Below are 25,497 nucleotides of genomic sequence, written 5' to 3' on the forward strand. Positions count from 1 at the left end.
TCTCACCCTCTGTGTGTGGCATAACTAACCAATATGAGTTTAAAGGCTTAGAGCAACTCTTTCTTGATTAAAGGTGCAGACAGTTGTAATTGAAACTATGTCCAGAGAAAAACATTATGAAAGTATTGTTATGCATTTCCTGTTGTGCTAAGACAAGACAAGGGAAGCTGATAACTGACACTAAGTTGTTGAATTGATGTTGGCACATTTGTGAGCATATGCAGCCCTTCAGTAGTAGATTTTGAATGTTAACAGCACATTCTTTTGGTTTTGAGTAATCAGAAACGGTGATATTACAGACAGTATTTAGTACATTCAAATGTATTTATTTTTATGTCAGTCAATTCCATGTACAGTGATTTCCCAGAATATATCATATACATAGTTTCACATATTGAATTGAAAACGTATGATGATGTTCTGAACATGTCATGTCATCAGAGTTTTGTCTGATGCAATATATAGCAGTTGAAAGGTGTTCATTTCATTAAAAAACAATGTGTGTATTTTATATTTAATCTCTTATACATATAGGATATCAGAGCATATGTTATATATGGATTGAAAAAATTGGTTTCCGCCATATTGCCCAGCACTAGTTTGACACTTGAAAAAAGGGAAACTGAAAATGACTCATTTTACAATATTAAAGGTGACAACTGACTTAATCTTGCTTTCAGTATTTACCACAGTTTTTGGCTGTCCATACTGTATCACACTAGGTGTCACTTTCGCCGTTTGTAGTCAACCCTTACAAACAACGAGCACGTGAAGTGCATATATTCACATGAAAAAAATCACATATGATTATCCAGTGTGAATTTTTCACATCCAATGTTGTTTCACTCGTGATATTACTTGTGTAATTAAAAAAAGGGATGTGAAATTAGACTTAACACACATGCCCAAAAATAATGCTAATAAAGCAATTTATGTGCACATGATGTGACGTGAAAGCCTTTGGTCGAGTCATGTCTTCCAGCCATTTCTGTTGAAATGAAAGTATGAAAGAATGTTTTCTTCAGAGTCCTTAGGTCCAGTCAGGCTATGAAGCTGCGTTCTCCCTACACTGACTCACTTACAGTCAGTCAGTCTCCGCAGTGTCTCCCATCTTATCTCAGTCCCATAGACTCTGCTTATCTCTGCCCTCCCCGAGGTGATGGGACGCCATCTGCATGGGAGACACACTCACACACACAGACGCAATGTATGTTGTACAGTGCTTCCAGTCATGGCTTCTTGACTCAGCATATCTGTCTTTATGGAAGGGACAGAGGAGCCCAACACCAATGCTACTGTCTCACTTTCCACTGGCTAAAATATACAGGATCAATGCATAGCCGTTATCAACACCCCCTATCTGCACCCCAGGCCTTGCTTGTGTGTGTGGGTGTGGGTGGAGTTGGCTTCATTCTAGACTACACAGTGGCATTTTGTGGCCCAGGAGGTCATGTAAAGAAAGAAAGAAAATAAGACAGACCTGAAAGAGAGATAACACTGCAGGACTGACAAAGTATTTAATCCTGTATGCGTGCATGCATGATTGTGTGTGCGTGTGTTTATGTGTGTGCACTGATAAAGGTCATAGCCACACTGCTGTAGTTGTGTTTTGACTCTGCAAACAAAGCCACCCTGCTCCACAACAGGAAATAACAACAAAACCAAGTCTGTCGCATCAGCCATTTTGTTGTTTTTGTCATTTTCAGAGTGTGTGTACTTACATCACTGTTCTTGTCTGTCGCCACGTCTCACTGTTTGCATGTGTGCGAGTGATTTATCTGTGGCACTGAATCAGTGATAGTGTGTGTTAGCTGGCGGCAGAGCAGAGCAGGCAGAATGAGATTGAGCTGGTTTATCACAAAAAGCTGAAGACACTTTAGAGAGCTGCTGAACTTTGGCACAGGTCTATGCGTTTTGAGTGTGTGTGTGTGTGTGTGTGTGTGTGTGTGTGTGTGTGTGTTCGATATACTGGTTGACATGTATGACCAATATAGAACTGGGCGGTAAATAGACTTTTTAAGGTATATCGATATATTTTCAAATGAGATATAGGATAAGACGATACGTTCCATTATACTTTGATGTTGTGTTACATAACCCGTTTCTCCCGTAAAGCCACGTCAGTGTTTGCATTGCTCCTCCCTCTCGGTCTGCACCCAAACCCCCGGCCCCACAAGTCACTGACTGACTGAGTGATGTGGTTACTCCATTGGTCAGAGTGAGTGATAACGTTACACCATCGGGTGTTCCTCTTTCAGAATGAATAGGCACCACAGTGTCTCCGCTCAATCATAAGATCCCCTTTCTCAATACATACATGTGTTGTTGTTTTCTATAGGCCTATAAAAGGTGTATTTTCCTGTATTGGTCTTCAAACGTGGTCACATTTTAGGGTGTGGATGTATATGTCATAAGAGTAGCGTATGGGCATGGCTGTGAGGTGGAGCAACAGAAAGCGAGGTTGGCGAGCTCAGAGCAGACAGGTGTTGGCGATCGGAGCAGAGCAGAAGAGTTGTCAGTGATAATAAATGTACAGTGTAGCTTTCAGTTTGTATATAAATAAACGCTGCAGCTCCTCCAGACAAACATTTGAGTCTATGAACATGTTCATAACTGTCATGGCAACCTAGGTCTGGTCTGTTTAACAAAGTAAAACATATTATACATTAACACTTTAGATGAGTAATCCAAAACAACAAACATGCTGCGGATGACATTAGCATTAGCATGATTATCTTGTTGAATTTATTGAATTGAAGCGCTCTTCAATTATTTGCACAATAATTGGACAAATTATAAAAAGTGAGTATTGTAAATGTAATATAATATAATTATTGCACAGCAGTGGTGGAATAGTCTGTTCTTGGTGTGGTGGTCTACCGATCTATCTTTCCATGTTTGTATGTTCCGCTCTGCAAAGAGCTGCTTGTTGGGCCAAACTCCGCCGAAGAGCGTTAACTTTATCCAAACGCACTCGTCCTTTCAGCTCGTGCAGTTTGACATGTCTCGTGCTGTAATGACGCTCAAGATTATTTTTCATCACTACAAGCGCGTCCACACAAACTAGACACACTGGCCTTTTACTTCCACAAAGAAATAATCGTTCGTCCAATTTCTCCTGGAAAGTGCGACATTTCGCATCCACCTTTCTCTCTTTGACACTCGCCATGCTGCGTTCACTGATGTCAATGACGGTCTCGTTTATATTGAAGTTTTTTGACATGCCGTGACCACGTGATGACACGTTCCGCTCGCATTGTGTTCAAGAACCCCAACCTTGGTCAGGAAAAACAGTCAATCGCCTGTCTATTGCTGTCTAGATTTCTTTGTGTTCTATTGAGATATCTACTGAAATTAGCATGCTAACCCACTAGCCCCGGCCCGTCCTGTTTTGTAATACCACTTGTACCTCGAGAGGCGATAGTGAGTCACTGTAGCGCCAGTCTTCCGCTCAGTCCAAATAACAAAGATGTAGAGCTGCCCTGACTGATTTGTCAATAATACATCCATGGACTGTGTGCGTTTTGAATTGTATATTTGTTTATTGGATTAAATCCAAAATTGCAGAAACGAAAAAATGACTTGCAAACAGAGGCCGCCTCCCTCCATGCCGCGCCCAAAGTGTCTCGCTCACCCACCGGCAAAGGACTTGTTGCTGGTGGGTGAGCGAGGACCCCTGGCACAGGGGAGCTGTTCATCTGCATGCATCGTCCGCGCTGCTGTGACATAGAGCCGGCCAAAAACAGATCAGTGACATTGCTGCGGACCCTTTTTCAATGCCTAGCATGGTGTTTAGTGTGTTTTACCTTAATTCCATTGTTGGTTGGTTTGGAGTCACTTTAACAAGTGATACATGATTTGGATAGATCCCCTGATTTAGGTATGTATGAAGTCTATGCAAATACGTTTTTCAACCATTGTAAAATGAATGGAAAACCAATGGCTTCCTTGAAGAAAAAAAATCTAAAACACTGCAGCATACGCTGGTCAAATGTCAGTAGAATTTCAAAGTATACATGATTGGTAGCCAATTAACTAAAAACATGCGCCAACACTGGAATGTTTCAGCCGTTCTTTTATGTGAATGGCTGTATGCATGCATGCACCTGTTAGCATCAGCAACACAGTGCACCCTTGTCCCAGTGACCCACCACGTAAGCACCACCGTCAGCACCACCATGAGGCGAGAAGGGGTTTTCCCCTGCATTATTGGTCTCACAGAAGCTGGAGGAGAATGAAAGGGAGGGCTATGAATGACTGAATAAAAAAATGAGGATAGATAGCCCCAACACACACACGCACACGCACACACACACACACACACACACACACACACACACACACACACACACACACACACTCACTCACTCACTCACTCACTCACTCACTCACTCACTCAAACACACACTTTGCCTACCATCTTTCCCTCCCTCTTCTCTTCTCCCCTTCATACTTGAGTAGCCATTTAAAAGACTAGGCACCTGTGCTGTGGTATTCTGTCCCTCGTTCTTTTTCTAATACACACATACCCCAGTAACCTATACCCCACAATTACCTGCCAGGCTCATAAAGGGCCCTTGTATTTTTGTGCTATAGTGGCCACACCGATGAACAGTGATCGCGCAGACCAGAAAGATGCCTGGCCATCCGATCTCTTCCTTAAAGACAAATACCCTCATTTCCCGTGACCCCCTCTCCCCACTTTTCCATTCTACCTCTCTTGATTTTATTTTCATCAATAGGCACCTTTGTCACCTTGCTGTCACTCTGCTCCCCCACCCATCCTGTCCATCGCCTCAGGTTGTGTTGGGTGACCCATTGGTTGGTGACAGGACATAACAGCAGATCTCTGCAGTCATCACCGCTCCCTTTTGTTTTGTCATCACCAGCAATCAGGCCAAGGTAGATATCAAGAGGAGAAAGAGGCAGAGCAATGATCTGCTGGAAAATCTTAATGCAAAGTAAGGACGAGTAACGCGATTGAGACATTTAAATATGGTTTACCTGCTGGTTCTGGGATTCCTGGAATAGCTCCTGGTTTGAGTTGTGTATTCCTGACAGAGATCAATTTCTCTATGGAAGTAAGAGAAGAACAGGGACACGGTGTGTCAGGAACGTCTTTTGCAGCTCTAATCGCTGAAAAACTGAGATTCCTCTAGAATTCTGGGGAATATCATTGAATTCTTTCCTAAGGAGAAATTGTTTGTAAAGTAAAAGTACTGCTACTTGAACACAACACAACCGATACCAACACACAACCCTCCCCCTACATACACTCCAGTACACACACACAAAAGCAGGTTTCTAATGAACTGTTTGGAAAGCGAGTGAATGACTTTAAGTCAGAGTACCATTTACCTGCGGGCCATGCAGCACACCTGAGTTGATCAGGGTACTTTGCTCAATCATTGTGTGTAGGGAGCTGTGTTTCATTCCACCTGCCACGCTACAATCCTTTGAATCAAATGAGCAGCATCCTTATGTAATTGTTGATTTGCCAAATCATGCAGAATATTAATATAGACCCTGAATATTTGTATAAATGGAGCCAAGGAATATAACATTGGCAAATTTTGATGAGGGCATTCAGAGTCATTTAGGGTTTCAACCAATGATTCACTAATGAAAAGATGGTCACCACAAGTCCCCAGAACCCCTAGAACTAATAATGATATAGAAACTAGAACCAGAGGGTGTTTGAAACCTTTGTTTAATACATCACAGGAATTATTTTCTGTTAAATAATCAACTATCAGCACTGCTGGTAACAAAGTCAAAAAGAAGACTGAGGGTATTTGCTTGTCAAACTCATCGTAAATGTTTATTCCTCCTTTTTATTCCTTTTTTCCCCCATTTTCTGTCTACACTCCTTGTGTCTCCTAGCTGACATCTCGCTGACTTTTAAGACCTCAGGAATTGAGTTCGCTCGCATGTGTGTGTGTGTGTGTGTGCATGTAAGCGTGTGAGGCTTCAGGGACTACAGAGCGGGAATGGTTTAGCCACATGTAGGGATTTATGGCGTGTGTGTGCGTGACAGAGAGATCAGGAAGTGACATGGATTGATATGGAGTGCTGATCAGGTTTTTGTGCTGCTGTTATCTCTCTCTCTCTTTTTGTGTCTATGTGTGTGTATTTTGTGTTGGTGCACTTATAATCTGTGATGGCCTGCACCATCAGTGTAATACAGCAAGTGCATGTGTGCCTGTGCTTCCATGTGACTGTGACAGTGTGTGTGTGTGTGTGTGTGTGTGTGTGTGTGTGTGTGTGTGTGTGTGTGTGTGTGTGCAGTGCCAAAGGGGCAGTGAAGACTGAGCAGCTGCTCTTTATAGTGACTGAATGGACACCAATGTGTCGGGCATCTGCCATGCGTTTCTGCCGCCTACCCACTGGAGTGTGTATGTGGGTGTGTGTGTGAGTGAAAGTGAGAGAAGCTCTGTTGGTGTGTGTCATTCTGTTTTCCAGTGATTTCACAATTGTGTAGCAATTATAATATTGTAGAGGAATCTAGATTTATGTTTCTTTAATTGCAAATTAGAGGAAAACATGATGGTTATGAATGTGTTTTGTGTGACACACACACACACACACACACACACACACACACACACACAGATTCACACGCAGATTCACACACTTGCATGTTACAGAACAGCGGTGTGTCCCAGTGTGAGGGGTCAGGGGGGTTGATGTTAGTCCCACCTTTTCATAGCCATGACCTCAATCTGTGGCAGGCGCCCTGCCAGGCTGGCCATCCCGCCGTCTGCTGGGCCCTCCCCAACCTCCAAGATGTGAAGGGGAAGTAGAGGAACAGCAGTAACCTGACCTCACACACACTCTGATACACACATGCACTAACCAGTCTCATCTTTATGCACCCATCTGAGCAAGCATTAGTTTTTGAACACATCCAAACAGCCATATGTAAAACATAACAATAAAACAGACACTTACAGTATATCTCAAAAGTGAGTACACCCTTTAGATTTTTGCAAATATTCTGTTATATCCTTTCAGGGGATAACATTATCCTACTGAAACTTTGATATAACTTAAAGTAGTCAGTGTGCTGCTTGAATAACAGTATAGATTTATTGTCCTTTGAAAATTACTCAGTACACAGCTGTTAATGTCTAAACAGCTGGCAACAAAAGTGAGTACACCCCATAGTGAACATGTCCTAATTGTGCCCAATGATGTTGTTTTCCCGCCCTGGTGTCATGTGACTCGTTAGTGTTACAAGGATTCAGGTGTAAATGATAAGCAGGGCTGTTAAATTTGGTGTTTTGGGCACAATTCTCTCTGAATGCTGGACAACATGGCACCTCATGGCAAGGAACTCTCTGAGCGGCTGAAAAAAAGGATTATTGCGCTTCACAAAGATGGCCTTGGCTATAAGAAGATTGCCAACACCATGAAAATGAGTTGCAGCACAGTGGCTAAGATCATACAGCGGTTTTCCAGGACAGGTTCCACTCGGAACAGGCCTCGCCAGGGTCGACCAAAGAAGTTGAGTCCACGTGCTCAGCGTCATATCCAGAGGTTGGTTTCCAAAAATAGACGTGCGAGTGCTTCCAGCATTGCTGCAGAGGTTGCAGAAGTGGGATGTCAGCCTGTCAGTGCCCAGACCATACGCCGCACACTGCATCAAATCGGTTTGTATGGCCGTCGCCCCAGACAGAAGCCCCTTCTGAAACCGATGCATAAGAAAGCCCGCAAACAGTTTGCTGAAGACAATGAATCCAAGAACATGAGTTACTGGAACCATGTCCTGTGGTCTGATGAGACCAAAATAAACCTGTTTGGGTCAGATGGTGTCCGGCGTGTGTGGCGGCACCCTGGTGAGGAGTACCAAGACAAATGTGTTTTGCCTACAGTCAAGCATGGTGGTGGCAGCATCATGGTCTGGGGCTGCATGAGTGCTGCCGGCACTGGGGAGCTGCATTTCATTGAGGGACACATGAATTCCAATATATACTGTGACATCCTGCAGCAGAGCATGATCCCCTCTCTTCGGAAACTGGGCCGTAGGGCAGTTTTCCAACATGATAATGACCCTAAACACACCTCCAAGATGACAACGGCCTTGCTGAAGAAGCTGAAGGTTAAGGTGATGGACTGGCCAAGTATGTCTCCAGACCTAAACCCAATTGAGCACATGTGGGGCATCCTCAAGAGGAAGGTGGAGGAGTGCAAGGTGTCCAACATCCGTGCGCTCCGTGATGTCGTCGTGGAGGAGTGGAAGAAGATTCCAGAAGCAACCTGTGCAGCTCTGGTGAATTCCATGCCCAGGAGGGTTAAAACAGTGCTAGATAACAATGGTGGTCACACAAAATATTGACACTTTGGGCACAATTTAGACATGTTCACTATGGGGTGTACTCACTTTTGTTGCCAGCTGTTTAGACATTAACAGCTGTGTACTGAGTAATTTTCAAAGGACAATAAATCTATACTGTTATTCAAGCAGCACACTGACTACTTTAAGTTATATCAAAGTTTCAGTAGGATAATGTTATCCCCTGAAAGGATATAACAGAATATTTGCAAAAATCTAAAGGGTGTACTCACTTTTGAGATATACTGTAGAACAATAATGCCAAAACTAGCTCAGTTTTTCCTTTGTTTCATATGTTCATTGTTGATTGAATATCATTAGATGTTTGACTGTTGCTCTGACAAAACTGCAATAAAATAATGCAAATAAAACAAGTTTTAGCTGCAGCCCCGTTTGACACAATATGATACTGTTGTGCAAAGTTGCATCACTGATGCGTGACACTGCCATCAGGCTTTAGGCTTTTACACTTTCAGTGGAGACCACTCTTTTCACAGAATCTATTCCTTCGAGTTGATACATGAAAAAGTATTGAATCTTTGGAGTTTTGATAGTGTTTGGGCGTATACCCTCACTTTTGCGTTAGAATTACACCTTAATTATTCTTTTTAGGTAATGGATTTTGGTGACCTGTGATTCTTTGGCATAGCTCTGATTCTGCTCATCATCGGCTTTATGCAGGCTTAACTGAAAACACCTGTGTGGGTGCGTATGACCTATAAGTTATTGAGGCAATGTCGTAAATTAGGAATAAACTCCAACCAGACCTTCATCTTTGTGCCTTTCAAAAAACCCTACTGCTCTATGGTATATCTCTTTAGTGTTTTAACACTCAAGCAGTTCCGTCTCCCTGTTTTAATCTTTTTTTCCATGAGTGACACATCTTTCTGTCGTTTCATCCTCCTTGCTTTTCTTCTTTCCATCTCTTCCTCTTTACTTCTTTCCAGCTCCCTCCCTCCACACTTTCCTCTCCCTCTCCGTCTGACACTAACCCTCTCTGACAGTGTCTCCATGCTGTCGCACACTAATCCACCTCTGAGAGGTGTTAAAGCACGCACACACACACGCACACACACGCACACACAAACAGCGTCGCTCTAGATCCCGTAAGGTATTGATCTGCCGTCCCGCTCACTCTAATGGGATTCTTTACACCTAAGCATCAGCAGCGGCTAATGCATCACATCACATCTGATGCAGTCCCGCACGCACACTTACATACACACTCGCTCTCGTACACATAGATAACAACGGCATGCGGCCGAGCGTCACTGGCAAGTGTGGTACAAAATGAATAGAGGCTCGAAGAGGAGAATGCACTAATCAGCATTTGTATCCAACGTCCTTAGTATCTGACTCATGTGACAGATGTTCAGAGTCTGTCTACACACACATTCAAACACTGTGTTCCTGTGAAATGAATAATCTCTCCATACAGCTTTTTAAAGTTTCTCTGAACCTGAGATGTTTCAATGTATTGAAAGAATCATTTTAAAAAGGAGGCTGTCCTGAGAACCAAAATAAAATCTTGGACTTTAGTTGTAATTGTGTAACAAAGTTTCACTTTAGCAAAGGTATCATTTGTCTGTCTGGTCATTTGTATCCTACAGAGCGGCGGTTCCCAAACTTTTAATCATTTGCATATTAATCCATTCATGATTTCTTAAGAATTTCTAATGAAGCAATAGAATAACCTGGTAACCGTCAGACAAAACAGTTTGTACCAGTATGTTATGGAGAAATTACGTCAAGTCAATATAATAACTGCAGTACACTCCCACCGTCACCGCTGAACCTTCAGCAGCACTAAAACATCAGAACGTCCCACATGGCTTTTGTAAATGGTAAATGGATTTTACATAATAATAATGCCTGTTCTAAATATGTATTATCAGTTGCTTCAGCTGTAAAACTAATTCCCTGTTAGCTTTCAACAAACTTTCTTTCTTTCTTTATCTTCATTGCCTCTTTCCTTCCTTTTGTTTTCCTTGGTGTCACCTCGGGGCTGACCAGGTGGTGCCCTACTGCAGGCTCATTTCCTCAGCAGGTGTGTGTGCGTCTTTGTCAGTGTGTGCGCGTGCGTGCATGTAGTGAGATGTGTGTGTGAGAGCACATTTACGTAGATACTATCTGTTCACCTGTTCCTTCTGAGCTACATAAGCAGTCATTGTGTGTTGATGCTCGCCAGCTCAGGACCAACCCCCTCCAGGTGACAACAGGTGTGTGTGTGTGTGTGTGTGTGTGTGTGTGTGTGTGTGTGTGTGTGTGTGTGTGTGTCAAAGGATACTATCTAGGAGGATATTGTTTGTGCTGGGGTAGGGGGATAAAGGAAGAGGGGAAGAGGTTACAGCCTTTCTTTCCTCACCTGGAAATTATGTCCGCCGCCATTTTAGTGGAGTGTGTTTTCAATCACTGCAGGAACGTGAGAAATGTCCGCTTGGGAATTCCTCCCCAACTTCCTGTCTGTCTCTCTGTGTGTGTGTGTGTGTGTGTGTGTGTGTGTGTGTGTGTGTGTGAGAGAGAGAGAGAGAGAGAAATAAAGAGCGATTGTGTGTGTTTACTTTACTCTCATCACTATAGGCGTAGTTAGCATTTCTGTCTTCTTGTTTCTCATTAAAGGTTCAGTTCATGCAAGTTAAATGACATTTGTGCCTCCACGCTAACACCATGGAGGAGAGACAGTGTTTTTATGCTACTATATAAAACATCTCTTTTAGACGAGTGTCCATGTTACACAGATCATAATCCACAGAACATTGTGTGAGCAGTTTCAACTGGAACTAAGAAAACACTAACGTGAACTGAACATGTTATACAAATGTATTTTAAAGGAATCTACAGTTAAAAATGTTTTAACTGTGTGTCATTAATGTGTTCAAGCGGCACGCCACCAATTTCACATCAGAGTAAATTGACCTGTAATGGGGATAATTACTCAACCTGTGAAAACAGGTGAATTATGTCTCTTTTGGCTCTTTCTCAAATGACATTAGTAGTCCTCTTGATTTAAGCTCGGAAGCTACAAATTTATAGTGCATGGGCATGGACTTTTAAGGACATCTCTCCCTCAATTCGATGAAATGTATGAAGTGCAATGCTAAAGTCAATAAATTAAATACTCTGACAAAAATAAATAAAATCCAATCATTTCATTCAGGCATGTCCACCTATCTGAATGCACTCATTGGGCGTCTTCCACAAGCTGCTAGCTTGATTCGCTGTGAGTAGTAACACTAGCCATGTCTGTTGTTTACTTTTACTATAATATGTTTACGTTTATAATCATAATTTATGGGGAGTAGCTTTACAGGGAGGCCTGAATGGTCAGTGTTGCCAACATGACGACTTCCTCGCTACATTGAGCTAGCTACTCTCATTGGTACATATGTAGCAACACTGGGCTGGGTTTTTCACTTGGATCCTCTTTAAAATCTATTTTATTCTTGCTGATTTTTCCAATGTTATCTACCCAAGCTTTAACAGGCCTATTTTTTTTCCGGGATTAGATAGGCTATGTATTTTCACTTTAGATTACGGTGCAGTTTTTCCCCCCAATGTGATACAAATGAGCATCTAACAAAGTCTTATACGTGTCTAACAGTGGGAAATAAAGATGCAATATTCAGGCAGCTTCCATAATGTTTCTGTGGTCGTAACGTATTAGATGGTCTGATGTCAAAGTATAGCATCAAAGAAAGATGTATTATGCTACTAGTCTACCTACAAACTAATTATAAGTTAGTATCAAGTCATACACCGGGAAAATACAGTCTTAGTCTCATATTAGTCACTTGTTTTGTCATAACCACTCATTAATATTGAACAGGTCGCCGTTCCAAATGGCACCAAATGGCACCAAATGTATCACTGCACGTCCTCAGGTCCCCAGCAGTACAGCAGCCATTAGAATGTAGATCGAATGAATGGTTCTCGAGGTATGGGAAGGACTTACAGACAGGCGTACAGAGATTTCTTATTCTATAGATTTATCTTGATTCATTTGCATGTTCTGTTCAAATACATTGCCAATGTTTATTCTGACTCACTAGTTTTTCTAAAAAGGAGACAGAAGACCAAAGCAAATACAGGAAGGTGGCCATGAAGGGACGCTTAATCAGCAAAACAACCGTCATCTGCACAGAAAGAAGTTTTAAAGGAAAAGAGATTGAGAGGCTGAGACAGAAAACACACACCTTTGTCTCTCTCACACAAACACATACATTTAGACTCAGGCTTGGACTCACTGACGTGTAGCAATAGTGGCAGCACTTGCGCACGTTAGCATGTTGTGGCTGCAGAGCCTTGCATCTTTTGTTGAAGATCATAGCAGAGGCAAAGTGACAGCTTTCTTAGACAGAGCTGCTTCCCTTTGTTCTTTTCTTGCTATTCCTCTAGTTTTGCGTGTCTGTTTAGACAGTGGGGGTGTGTGTCTGAAGGGTTTGCATTGCTGCCAGACTGAGCAGGTAGTTCAGTACATTTGATAAAGAGATTTTTTGCCATTTTGTTGGTGCTGCAACTTTAATGTGCTTTCGCTGTCACTTTCCATTCTTTCTGTCTTATCTCATTTCTCTCTCTTTTCTTTTTCAATGTTTGAAGGATCCCTCTTATCAGCAGTCCTGTGCTCATGTTCCCCAACGTATTCTCCCATCTCAACCCCTGTAAGTCTCTCCATCACTTTTATCGGTTTCCATCCGTCTGATGACAAGAGGAAAGACTCCAGAGAACAGCTCTCTCCATCCCAGATGAGTGTTTTAGTAACACAGCCTGAATAGTGTGGACATGAAGCTTGATGGTTTGAACCAATATCTGGCACCAGTGTGTCTGTTATTAAAGATGAGATCTTACACACTTACACATTGATAATATAGTTGTAGTATCTTTGGTGTCAATGCCGTTGCAATGAGTTTGTCTCCAGTTGCCTAAATATGTTTCAAGTTTCTCATTGGTCACATGGGCCCAAAAAGTTCTTCAACTTTCGTCATGGCTCTGCCTTTTAGGGCCCAAATAGCATGTGGGTTTGAGTTTCTCTCCAGGGACTTTCTGCCAACTCCACACAAACAACTGGCATATCAATCATTTAGTGACTTCTTAATTGTTATTGGTTGATGTTATTTATTTGTACACAGTCAGCATTATTGAGATGATTTCTGTGTGTATATGTGTGCGAGTGTGTGCGGGTACAGTGCCTAAGATTGACTTAAAAAACAAGAGCGTTATTTGGTGGAGACCGGAAATGTATTCAGAAGCTTAACACGTACTTGAAGAGCCCACTGCACAGTACTAAAAACAGTAAACACACATGCACACACCGAACATGTGTTTCTAATGAAAGTAGTGTATCGGAGAGCTGGTCAGCCGTAGAGTATGAGGTCATCCAGTTGGGTGTGTGCATGTGTGTGTACCTACAGTACATGCATGTTTCTGCGTGTGTAGTCCTCTGAACTATCGTCTCACTATACATACCTGGGGGAGTGGAGGAGCACTCGCACTTATAGGCTGCATTAAAAGCCTTCAGTTGGTGTGTGTTTGTGTGAATGTTTTGTGTGTGTGTGTGTGTGTGTGTGTGTGTGTGTGTGTGTCTGTGTGCGCATGTTTCTGGTATTAGCCATCAGCAGCTCTGCCCTGTGTTGCTGAGACTCTATTAAAACTCCAGCAGCCTTTCATCTAACGGTTTTGCTTTTAGATGCTCCACCTGGCTCTGTGTGTGTGTGTGTGTGTGTGTGTGTATATTTGAATGCGTGTGTTTGTGTGTGTATGCGTGCGTATGCCGTCAGCCACTGGGCTAACAAACACACTTAATACAATTATCCCTCGGCAGAGACGAGAAAGGGAGACAGGCGGCACCTCAGAAGGTACGCTGTCTGGTGTGTGTATTTCTGTGTGTGTGTTTGATGGGGATGTTGTCACTGGCAGCTAGTCATGGCATTTCCACGCCTGGCTTCCACTGTAGCGTTTCCATCCTTCCCTCCAGTAACCCTCCAATCCCTGTCTTCCTCTTCTTGTAATTGGGGTTTTCCCTTATAATTAGTCCATGCTCCCCTCCCCTCCAGGAGAGGCCTGCTCGCATGGCACCTCGGCCCCAGTAACAAGCACCCTTTCCCCCCTACGGCAGTGGCGCTTCCCCCCCAAGGCTTTGGGAGTGGGAGATTAGCTTAGCATCAAGGCTAACTAGGCTATAAAGCCTCCGAGCGGGCCCTGGCGCCGGCCAGCCACATCCCCACTGGTCAGTCTTGCGCTAATCCAATAAATGAGCTGTGCGGGAGGGCAAGTGTCACACACTCTGCACACGCATACACACACACACACACACACACACACACACACACACACACACACACACACACACACACACACACACACTGTAGATACACACTTAGAGGTCCAAAGTTGTGACAAGTTGCTGCTAATTGTGTTCTGTCTGTCCCTGTCTCCTCCTCCTTAGGGCTCAGAGAAATTCCTCAACCAGTGTGCTGATCTTAAGTGTGTGTATGTGGTGTGTAGGTATGCGTGTATGTTTTCTCCTTTGTTCTCCTCTTCTCTCTATTCTTGTGGTAGTCCACCACTCTGAGTGTCCTCTTATTGCCTAAAAAGGTTTTAAAAAATGTGCAAACCGTTTGTATAAGAATGATTTTTTAGGAGACAGTGTTGGAGTTACATGTTGTTCATTCTCTCTTGCAATCTCAACCTTGGATTAATGCTAAAAATATATTCCTTTTCCAACCTTTTGTGAAATTCCTAGGCAAATAATATTTCTTTCCCATCAGTGTATAATTCTTTTGTCAGCTGTCAGCTATCAACAAACTATATTCTAGTCTTCTTGCATCTAATCTTCCCCTTTGACCTAATTAAGATTCACCAAGTCCCAAAAGGAACTGTCCCTGCATCCTGTATCTTTTACCTTTTATTGAGCTTCCTAAAACATTTAACCTCATTCACAATCCGGTGAGTCATGTGCCAAGTTAGGTGTTTAATGCGGTCCATCACATTTACTGCACTAATGCCTGACCCTCCAGGATGCATGTCAATGTTGTAGGTAGACACTTGTAACATATGCTGTACTTCTCCAGCAGAGTTGACACATGTTTTAGTCTTGTCCTGGCATCAGGATCAGGAGGATGTACAGCTAAGTGATTAAAAGAGTGTATGTGTTAGAGTTGTGGAGCAGTCAAGTGCCCTAACCGTCACCATAACTCGATGAAAAAGAAAAGGGACTAATGTCAGTTTTGCATCATAACTAGCTAATTGTACTGGATGTATTGTCCTCTAAAGCATCCCCAGCTTTGTGAAATCTGTTTCTTTTTTTCTTTCTTTTTTATCTGGAGAAATGAAATATGGTGTGAAAATATTACCTAGAATATTTCACTGCAGATGATGATTATGATGAAAATAAACTGTCTCAGTTACCTGACATGTCAAGATAAGCAGTGACTATCTATTCTAGTGATTATTTTATTATTTGTATATGTTATTCATTGTAATATTTTTCTTCTCTATTCTATTGCTTCTTTGTTTGTACCGCATACATTGACTTAATCACAAGGGCAATACTTTTGTAACTAACAAAAAAAAAGTAAAATGACAAACGATCATAAATCATGTTAAATTCCAGCCCTTGAACATCAAACCTTTCATATACAAACCGTGTCCGTCTTGTCAGCCTCATAGTAACAGCTTGAACCACCTGCATCAAGCACACTGTTCCCAATGCAAGCTCACCATTGTTTATCCAGGTCAAACTTGACAAAATGCTCCAAAACAGCAACAGTTATCAAAGGCTGATGGCAAAATGATTTCCAACATATTTAAACCCTTAAGGAGGAAACCTTTGACCGAAGAATCAACATCCTCTTCGCCGCAGGAAGCAGCAGGCTTTATGGGAAATGTGGACTTAATTTAGTGAAACACTGGGACTAACTATGTCACTGGCATGAGATAGAGGTTGCCAATCTCAAACACACCACATTTGTTTACTGACATTAGGTAGCACACAATTCATTTGTCAGTGACATATTAATGTTTTATGTGTCACACACGACCTTTTAAACAACAGCCATTGAAAACACGCAAAAAATAAAATCACTCCGAGCAACAGTAGCTGGACCAGAGCTGCACAATCATTGAGAAAGTACAACTAGAGCACATCATACATGCATGTTGAAAGGTGCTGCAGTAATGTTGGACTAAAAACAGTCCGGCTCTTCGGTGTCTCGGGTCACCTTTGTGCTGAGCTGTAATTCTAAGTGAAAATGAGGCCACAGAAAACTACACAATACTAAGGTAACAGCAACATTAGCCATTTTATATAAGTTTTAGACTAAATGTTTCCTTCTTCTCATTTTACCAATGCACAGTAAATAAAGCATTCACTTGTGTAGAACATCAGCTGCTTTGTCGTCTGTCTGATAAACAAATATGACCTAATGAAGCAGCAAGCAGTTCAAGTCTTTCTCCGCAAATCAGGAACACATGGTAGACACACGAACACATGCGCTCACAAACACACACCCATGTAAGAACACACCAATGGCACCCAAGCTAACAAGAACACATATTCTCATGCATTTTATCATGTGTACGGACACAGCTCAGTGAACACAGAGCCGCCTGAGGAAGTGGGAACTTCTCACTTAAGTTTCACACTTATCTTCTCATTTTCTCATGTCTTATTTCTTCGCTCTCATTGTTGTGTTGTTTAGATTTCCTTCTCTGTGCTTGCTACACTGACACAGGTATTGTCATCCTCAGCCGCTTTTAAGTTTGTAAAGCCACAGTTCATAACACACTTATATCCTTACCCGTACCCGCACACGCATTACACATGACACAATCCCACCACAGGAAAAGCCCTGAGCCAGAACAGGCAGGAAAACTCTGGAAAACCAGGATACAATTTGGCACTTATGGAGCCTAAACGATTTCCTCCTGGGCGTTGGGCTCCGTCCTACTGGGAAAAGCCAAAAGACCGGCAGAGAAAATTACATCCGGGAAAATGTTTATGCAGCACACTCAGCTCCCTCGCTTTTTGCCTCGCAAATGAGTGATTATTCATCTACTCTTAACGTCTGAGAAAGAGGGGGGTGATGGAGAGAGGGAGATTCTTTCCATCATTAGCTTTTGGAAGGGGCGGCTGCTGGCATAGTTTAGTTTTTTTGTCACAATGTGAGCTTCCTATTTGGCAGTGCTGAAGGTAGTTGGAGAGCACACTCCAAAATGTTCAGCCCGTTTTGGTAAATAGCAATGGTTACTTTGGGGAAGGTGGGTAATTGGAGAAAGTGTCCGCTCAAAAAAGAAACACACACACACACACACACAAACACACACATTGACCCTCATGTTCAAACACTATGGCCTTAATAATTGCAACAACAGTACAGAACGTCTGTTCCCTATGGCCCTGACCCTAAACACTAAGGACTATGGACACATAAATGGACATCCTAAAATGTGTTGATAAAAAAAAATAAAAAAAATGTATAGACATAATTAATCCCATCCTGATTCCTTTAAAGGAACTCCACGTTTGAAGGGGAACTCCACCATCTTAACACACACAGGTCAGTAAAGAGTCCTGCTTAGTCCCATCCGTAGGAAAACAGTGGTATAATGTGTTGTGTGGCTCTGGAGGAGTATTGTTTAGTCTGGGAAAATAACCCTGATCATGTCATCTGATGATGTCATAACCTTGGTGTTATTGTAGCACAGCTGCAGTCACAGTGAAAATGTTACCAGGTTAAAGATAGACTTCCTCATTTTGTTTTTGAGTTGACTAGCACCCCCACATTAACTCCCAGTTCACTGCTGGTGTTTGGAAACCCAACAGGGGGTTGAGTTACAAAAACTCCCAACAACAGTAAGCTTAAAGGACATTTTTCAAATGTGTCGGGTGTTTTCACAACATCAGGAAGTGAATTTTCTAACTATAAAGCAATGAGTGTGTGTGTGTGTGTGTGTGTGTGTGTGGGGTGGGGGTGGGGGTGGGGGTGGGGGTGGGGGTGGGTATATCCTTCTCATTTCTCGAGAACCCTTCATCCAAACTACCTTACAGTTGCATTGCTGACCCAAGGACGAGCAGTTTCCAATGTGGTGCAATTTGGAGATGTTCTACAATAATAAGCTTTGAACAATCAAGCGACAGCTCTCTGTGCAGCAGCGGGGCAGGGTTTCAGGGTCTCAGGGTTTCAGGGTTCTGCTGTCGAGCATGTCAACCGCAGCTGGATATACTATTGTCACATAGATGCTTGATATAACATTACAACCAAACATTACTTCACTTCCCCCGTGTTCAACGTGCACGAGTGCATAGCCTACAGGAAGCATAACCGAAACCAGAGTCTTTCACTGGCATTGCCAACCATGTCAAAAACAGTTAGCCGCGTCTTGGATTTGTTTTTTCCCCCGACCATAAAAACTGTTTAACTCACAAAACTAATAAAGTTACCGTTAGAAGAATATTTCCGTACATTAAATCCAACTTCTGCTTTATAAACAACTATGTCAAAGCGAGTGACTAATACTCCTATTTGGAAATGACGTCCCTCTAAGTGTATTTCACCCGTGTTTCTAACACGCAGAACCCAGACTTGGGTGTTTTTATGCAGATTTGGGGGCTCCAGGCAAACACTGTCTTTCTTTACTTTGCACCCTTTTCCTAACTGGGAATGTTGGTGTTGGCAGTGAGAGAAGAAGTACTCGAGTACAATGAACCATTATTGGTTAAACTAGTAATACCACACGAGAGGCATTATCAGCACGATGTATCTGTTCAAGATGGTGCTTTCAATTCTAACATAATGCTGGATAGTTTAATGAATGATATGTTTTAATGTTTGTGAGTAGAATAATGAACACTAACATGTATGTGTCAGGTAAATGTAGTAGCACAAGGGTTTCCTCTGAAGCAGAAGTACACAGTAAGTGTGTTCAATATGTCTCATATCTAACATATACATCTATAGCAGTACGGGGCCCTTTTGGTCGGGACCCTCGGCAGTTGCCTACCTTTGCAAATGGTACAGTCTGCCCCTGGTGCTTTTTTTTATTATATCACCGGTATCTCTCACCGTGAGTAGCCGCGACTTGGGTGTGTGACACAACCGTGTCATGGCATGTGCATCACTCTGGACCCGAGGAAACACGGTGTCGAGTGTGAAGTTGTTTGTATGAGTGGTTCTTGAGAAAGCTTTAAGCAGCAGTACCACAGGTCAAGCATTTGTCCCGTTCTGAGCAGGCATATTTTGAACAAGCACTGCACTAGTTATAATATATCTAAGGTTTAGATTCAGAGATGAAAGCTTTGGCAAACTGGCTGATGTTCAGACTTGAGAAATGACTGCGTGCTCTTATTCTGAGGCCGATTTTCCATCTTTCCTAAGCCCGTTCAAAACACAAAGAGAGAGTGATGGGGCAAAACAGTTTTTTTATGATCCTTCAAATAAAAAATACAGTTGAACCAGTCAAACTCACTACCTCCATTCTTATCTCCACTCTACCTTTCCGCCTCACTCTCTTCATATCCGGCCCCTAATCTATTTACAGTACACCATCAAACATTTTGCTCCCTCGCTGCCTTTATCTACTTTCATGCCATCCATTCTTTTCTTGTTCCCACCGTGTTGGCCTTTTGACCCTTGCTCCATAATCCTGCTACAACGCTGTTACAGTGACGCCATGTCAAGATCTTTTTTCAGTATCACAGCTCAATGAAGCCGTTATCCCATCATCATGATTCAGTTACTTCGTCTCAACGTTGTAGATACATTGCTTATTGCATATTTGTTTGATCAATATACTGTTGCATGTTTATTTAATATACTAGTCACTGCACTCCTCTTGGCCTTGAGAGAAAGTGGCATTGCAGAAGAAACATGTAAGGAGATGAAGTTGGTCCGCTGTACATACAGCACTGATATTACAGTTGTGACCATCATGTGTTGGGATAACGTGTGTGATGATTGAGATATTAAAGGTCATAACAGGCCTAAAAAAGACTCATCAGTTGTTCAGCTTTGAGCTGTGAGGATCAACTGTTTATTGACGGGGTTCTTTAATAACACAAAAAATATATGAAGTAAATAATTATAAGTAATTACATAAGTGACTAAAACATAATACAAATGCTACAAAAATAAAAGACAATATTGTTTTGAATATGTTAAAAAAAAGTGAAATGAGCAAAGAGTCAGTGTTCACAGAAGATACATACTTTTGTACATATAACTTCAATAATACGGCACAAAGCAGCTGTGTAGATATTTAGAATACATACATGTACACACAGGGGACTGAAAGATAAATACATTATATACGTGAAACATAATGTTGGCTATCCACAGACTAATGATTGTTTGATAAAATACAATAAATAAAATACCAAACACATGTGTGATATTTTTAAACAACATGAAACACCATAACTTAATTGTCGAATAATGCTTCAGCTTTTCTTGAATCCAGATACATGGACTGGCTGAACTTCCTGTTTGTCAAAATCCCATAAAAGCATTTTACATTGTAGTTGAAAGTCAGCCAGCCTTACTATTAGTTTTGATCTTCGTACACAGTGTGAACACAGCATAAACCAGCAACTTCCCTCTACCTCCCTGTCGACTCATCCACACTGTAATTAATCCCAGGAGGCTCTAGGTGTTGGGTCACTTACTGTAAGAAGGAGGGAGAGCAGGAATGATGGATGGACACACGGGCCGATGGAAGGACGGAGGGGTGGGTGGGAGTCGTGGGAACTGGGAGGCATAACTTCGCTTTTGTTTTCTTTTAACAGCTCGTTCGCACATCACGTCTTCAGATGCAGGCAAAAGCAATTTGTCCTCTCCGTCTTCCCCTCTCCGTCCTCCCCTCTTCCTCCCTCGGCCTTTGAATCATTCTCCAGCTGGGCCCAGTTTTGCTCATGCCGTGTCAGGGTGTCTGTTTGCATGGTTATGTCTACGTCTGTTCTGTGTGTACCACAAACACACATGCAGCAGCCCCAGGACCTTGACCAATTCCCTGTGGAAAAGCGTGGCGTCTCTCTCCGTCAAAACATCTGGAAGTGGGCATTTTGCAGTCGGTAGTCGCTGCACTCTGACTTGATTATATTATCTTGTTGGGGAATGTGTGTTTGTGCTTTTGTCTAAAACCAATGGGAAGTCACACATTTTGGATTTATATCCATATATATATAACACCTACTAGATGATAAACTTATCACTTGTGTGTACATGTGACTCTCAAACCTTGTGAGTGTGGGTGAATAATGCCTCTTGTATGTGTGTGTGTGTGTGTGTGTGTGTGTCAGTGTGTATTTGTGTGCGCTTGTGTGTGAAGGGGTCAAGTGGTGATTGCTGATGTTGTCTGCTTTAAACACATGTTTAGCCAGGGCCCACTCAAACGTTTGGCAACCATTAGACAACTTCCTCCCGATCTTCCGGAGTCAGCTCTCTATGGATTTGTGTTTGTGTGTGTGTATAAGTGTGTTTGTGTGTGTGTCGATGCATATGTAGGTGTGGAAACAAGCTGTTGTACAAAACAGATTTTTTAGAAGAAATTTCAACATGCAATGAGAAGAAACTTATATGCACTCCAGCATCTTCTCACTATGCACACACACACACACACACACACACACACACACACACACAAACAAACACAAACTTATGAAGCTCAGCTCAGCACAGCTCCAGACATCTTTGTTTTGCTACAGGATCAGCACAACTGTGAACTTTAGATGCAACTGTGGCCTCAGAGCTGCTCACACATTCCCAAAACACACAGACAAACACATACCCATGCACAGACACCTAAGGGCCTCGGTCGGTCATCAGGAAATGAAAGGATCATTTAGCTTAGAGGGAGATGAGAGGATTGAGGAAGAGAAGAGGTGGAGAAAGAAAAGGAGTGTCTGTAGTTGGATGCAGATTCCTCCAACAGAGACAGTGTGATTCACGAAAAAGAAAAAGCAACAGATGAGAGAAAACCTTGCTCGGAGCCTCATTTTCTCTGAGGCTTTACACTTAGCACATGTAGACACATCATCAAACACACGCAGTCACTGAAGAGGCTTGTTATCCCTGCAGATGGTTACTGCTGCTCATGGGATTCCTGGAATAGGAAGACTTCTAGATCCCATATTCTAGCAAAGGAAAATCTGAATTATGTTTTATTTTAAAGGGGTTAATCAGGGATTTAGTATCGCACTTCTTGGAGTTGGTGGTATTGCAAGAGACATGTTAACAGAAAAAACACACGCACAAAAACAGATTTGTTTTATGGACAAAAAGGTGGAGCACGAGTCATAAGAAGCATATCGAACACTACATCCATGTAAGATTGTCTCCCAGTGCTGCTAAAAGAACCAATTACGAGTCAAAACCTGTGACGCCAGCTCTGACTCATCACTTTCATCCTACACTCGCCCTAATCTACCAACCTCAAGGATTTGCCATAACATTATCAAAAACAAGCTTTGTTTGCGATATTCAGAGCACCATTTCCTCTCCTGTCCACCACTTGGGATGTAATGAACATTGCACCCTCAAGGGGCCACTAGTGAGGCTTTAAAGTTAGTCTTGGTAACAAAATGCCAATATCAGCTCTAAAACATCCTTCTAATTATAGTGGCATGATGTAGAAGGTGATTCACTATGTGAGTGCAGTTGCAGTCAGGCAGTACTGTGCTGTGCCTTGGCAGAGGGCACAGAGAGGACATGGACAGATCCCTACGGGCATCAGAGCCACATGTGTCTCTGCTAACATTCACCTCACACACCTGGTGTTGAGCGTGCCTGTGTGTGTGTGTACCTTTTCATGCCCTATTTAGCCCAACGCTGTGTGAAGCAGCGCCAAGTGTAAGCAAGTTTATTTGTCACACTAGCAGTGGCCTGGTATGAAGCAGAAACAAGGCTGTTGGTGTGTGTGTGTGTGTGTGTGTGTGTGTGTGTGTGTATGAGTGTGTGTATTGCTATTTACATACAGTATGTACTTGAGTGTTTGCTCTTCCATGATTCTGTTTCTCCACGTGTGTGTTTACACGTTGGCCTACATGTTTGTGCTTCACACATGTGTGGGAAAAGTGTGTATGCATACATAGCCATGTGCGATTGTGTTTTTGCAGCCCCAGACATGTGTGTCCATTTGTGTGTTTACACAGAGACAGCATGTGACTGACATTTTTATGCTTACATGATATGTTTATGCATGCGTGTGTTTACACTCCTGATGTATGAATATGTGTGTATCCTTGTGCAACTATGCGAACATATGAGTATATCTGTGTGTGTGTGTGTGTGTGTGTGTGTGTGTGTGTGTGTGTGTGTGTGTGCGTGTGCATGTGAGCCCCAGGTGCGCCAGTCTAGCAGCTCCACATTAGCTCTATAACCAAGCTAGTTTGACACCTTCATATCCAGACTAGCGTTCAGCTGCTGGCTCTGGCACATCCAGGACCAGCTCGACCCCGTGTGAACGCTCTGTCGCCTCCACTCATGCTCACTTAGGTGTGTGTGTGTGTGTGTGAGACGGACTGTTTGTATTTGTGTGTGTGTGTGCCCACACCTTTTTCATGCACTTTTCATGCAATTTATTTGAATCCTGCTGTCTCTGTGCATCCATTCTGCTCCTGTAAGTGTTTTTTTGGATGCAAGTATGTGTTAGGTTCTTTGCACCCTGTTCACCTGTGTGTGTGTGTGTGTGTGTGTGTGTGTGTGTGTGTGTGTGTGTGTGTGTGTGTGTGTGTGTGTGTGTGTGTCAGAGAGAGAGAGCATGTGTGAATATGCTTGTTTGTTGATTTGTGTACAAGCTCCACATATACACCTGTATTGTTTCTGCGTGTGTGTGTGCCGTGTACACTGTGTTGGCATGTCGATGTGATGGCGTGTCACTGCTACAGACACCTAGTCAGCAACCTACTAATCTGCCTTTACAGCGCTGTGTGTGTGTGTGTGTGTGTGTGTGTGTGTGTGTGTGTGTGTGTGTGTGTGTGTGTGTGTGTGTGTGTGTGTGTGTTGAGGCCTATATGGGACATTTGACAGCAAAGATTAAATCAGACACACTCACATAAAAAGCGTACACATGTATGACCTCACAGCGCTCCTTTCCTTTACACTTCCATTTGATTAAAGGTTCTTTGTCAAGAGACGGACACATACATCCAGACACACATGCTGATGGCGATCATTAGAGTGTATGCTGTGCCTCCTGGCAGCGAGGCCCTTTTAGTTGGAACCATCTCTTTCTTTTTCTCTCCGTCTCATTGTTTCCCTGATTCCTTTTTTTCATCCCACCGTGCCCACAGGCTCGGCCAGAGGCTCTAGGCCATTTAGCCAACACTGAGCACAGGAGAGGCATGTGTGTCATCATTCAACTGAAATAGATTTGAAACCCCTATTTGAGTTAATGTAGATATTCAGTATCTTAAAATATTAAATATATAAAAAAATAATACCGCCTTCATGCCAAAAATAAATAATGCATAATGTTTGTTTCTCCTACAATTAATTTAAGATAAAAATAAATCCATATTCAAGATTTCTAGATCCTGTGGATTTAGCAGAACAAGGACAGAAAGGTGTACATTGTGGATTTTGAGAACGCTTTCTTCTTTATGTTGCATCTTTGACGTATGTACATACTGCAGGTCTAATCATCTCTTAATCTATTCATTGCTTTTGTTCAACTCTCTGTTTGAGTTTATGGAGAATAGACAGGTTGTAAACATCTCAGATGATCTACTGTAGCCCACTTTATTTACAGATCAACCCTCAATCGTCTCTATTAATCCCTCATTGCACAGGAAGCCTGTGTGTACACAAGTGTAGTAAGTTGTGAAGGTGAAGAGCTAAGCAGGAACTCGGCCTTTAACTCTGATGGATGTTTACCACGGACAGTTTGGTTAATACACAAGCCGAGTTGTAAACAAGCGGGAATTATCCTGTAAGACACGGTGAGAGACGAGGGATATTTCAGATCGGACTTCTGATGTCAAACGATAATAATGATTGCAGAATACGGAGGAGAACCCGTCATTTCAGAGGTGGACTGAGACACGCTGATCTCAGTTTTAGATGGCATCATTACACCGATGCTGTACAGTTTATCTGTCGGACTCCAGTTTGTGTGTGATGTGTGTGTGTGTGTGTGTGTGTGTGTGTGTGTGTGTGTGTGAGTGTGTGTGA

The 25,497-nt window shown here is 42.5% G+C and overlaps 1 protein-coding gene across 5 annotated transcripts in view; it reads left to right on the top strand.

Annotated features, from left to right (window-relative positions):
- bcas3 (BCAS3 microtubule associated cell migration factor) overlaps positions 1-25,497 on the top strand; it is a 343,002-nt gene that overhangs the window by 141,421 nt on the left and 176,084 nt on the right. The window contains exon 23 of one of the 5 annotated variants that reach the window (XM_029445840.1): positions 14,778-14,975. The exons of the other annotated variants lie outside the window; for them this stretch is intronic. Within the exon in view, the coding sequence (XP_029301700.1) occupies positions 14,778-14,809 (32 nt within the window). The 3' untranslated portion in view covers positions 14,810-14,975. Of the gene's footprint in view, positions 1-14,777; positions 14,976-25,497 lie in introns of those variants that run through there. 5 annotated transcript variants of the gene reach the window in all.

The sequence above is a fragment of the Cottoperca gobio genome, chromosome 13, assembly GCF_900634415.1.
Source record: "Cottoperca gobio chromosome 13, fCotGob3.1, whole genome shotgun sequence".
Taxonomy (NCBI): domain Eukaryota; kingdom Metazoa; phylum Chordata; class Actinopteri; order Perciformes; family Bovichtidae; genus Cottoperca; species Cottoperca gobio.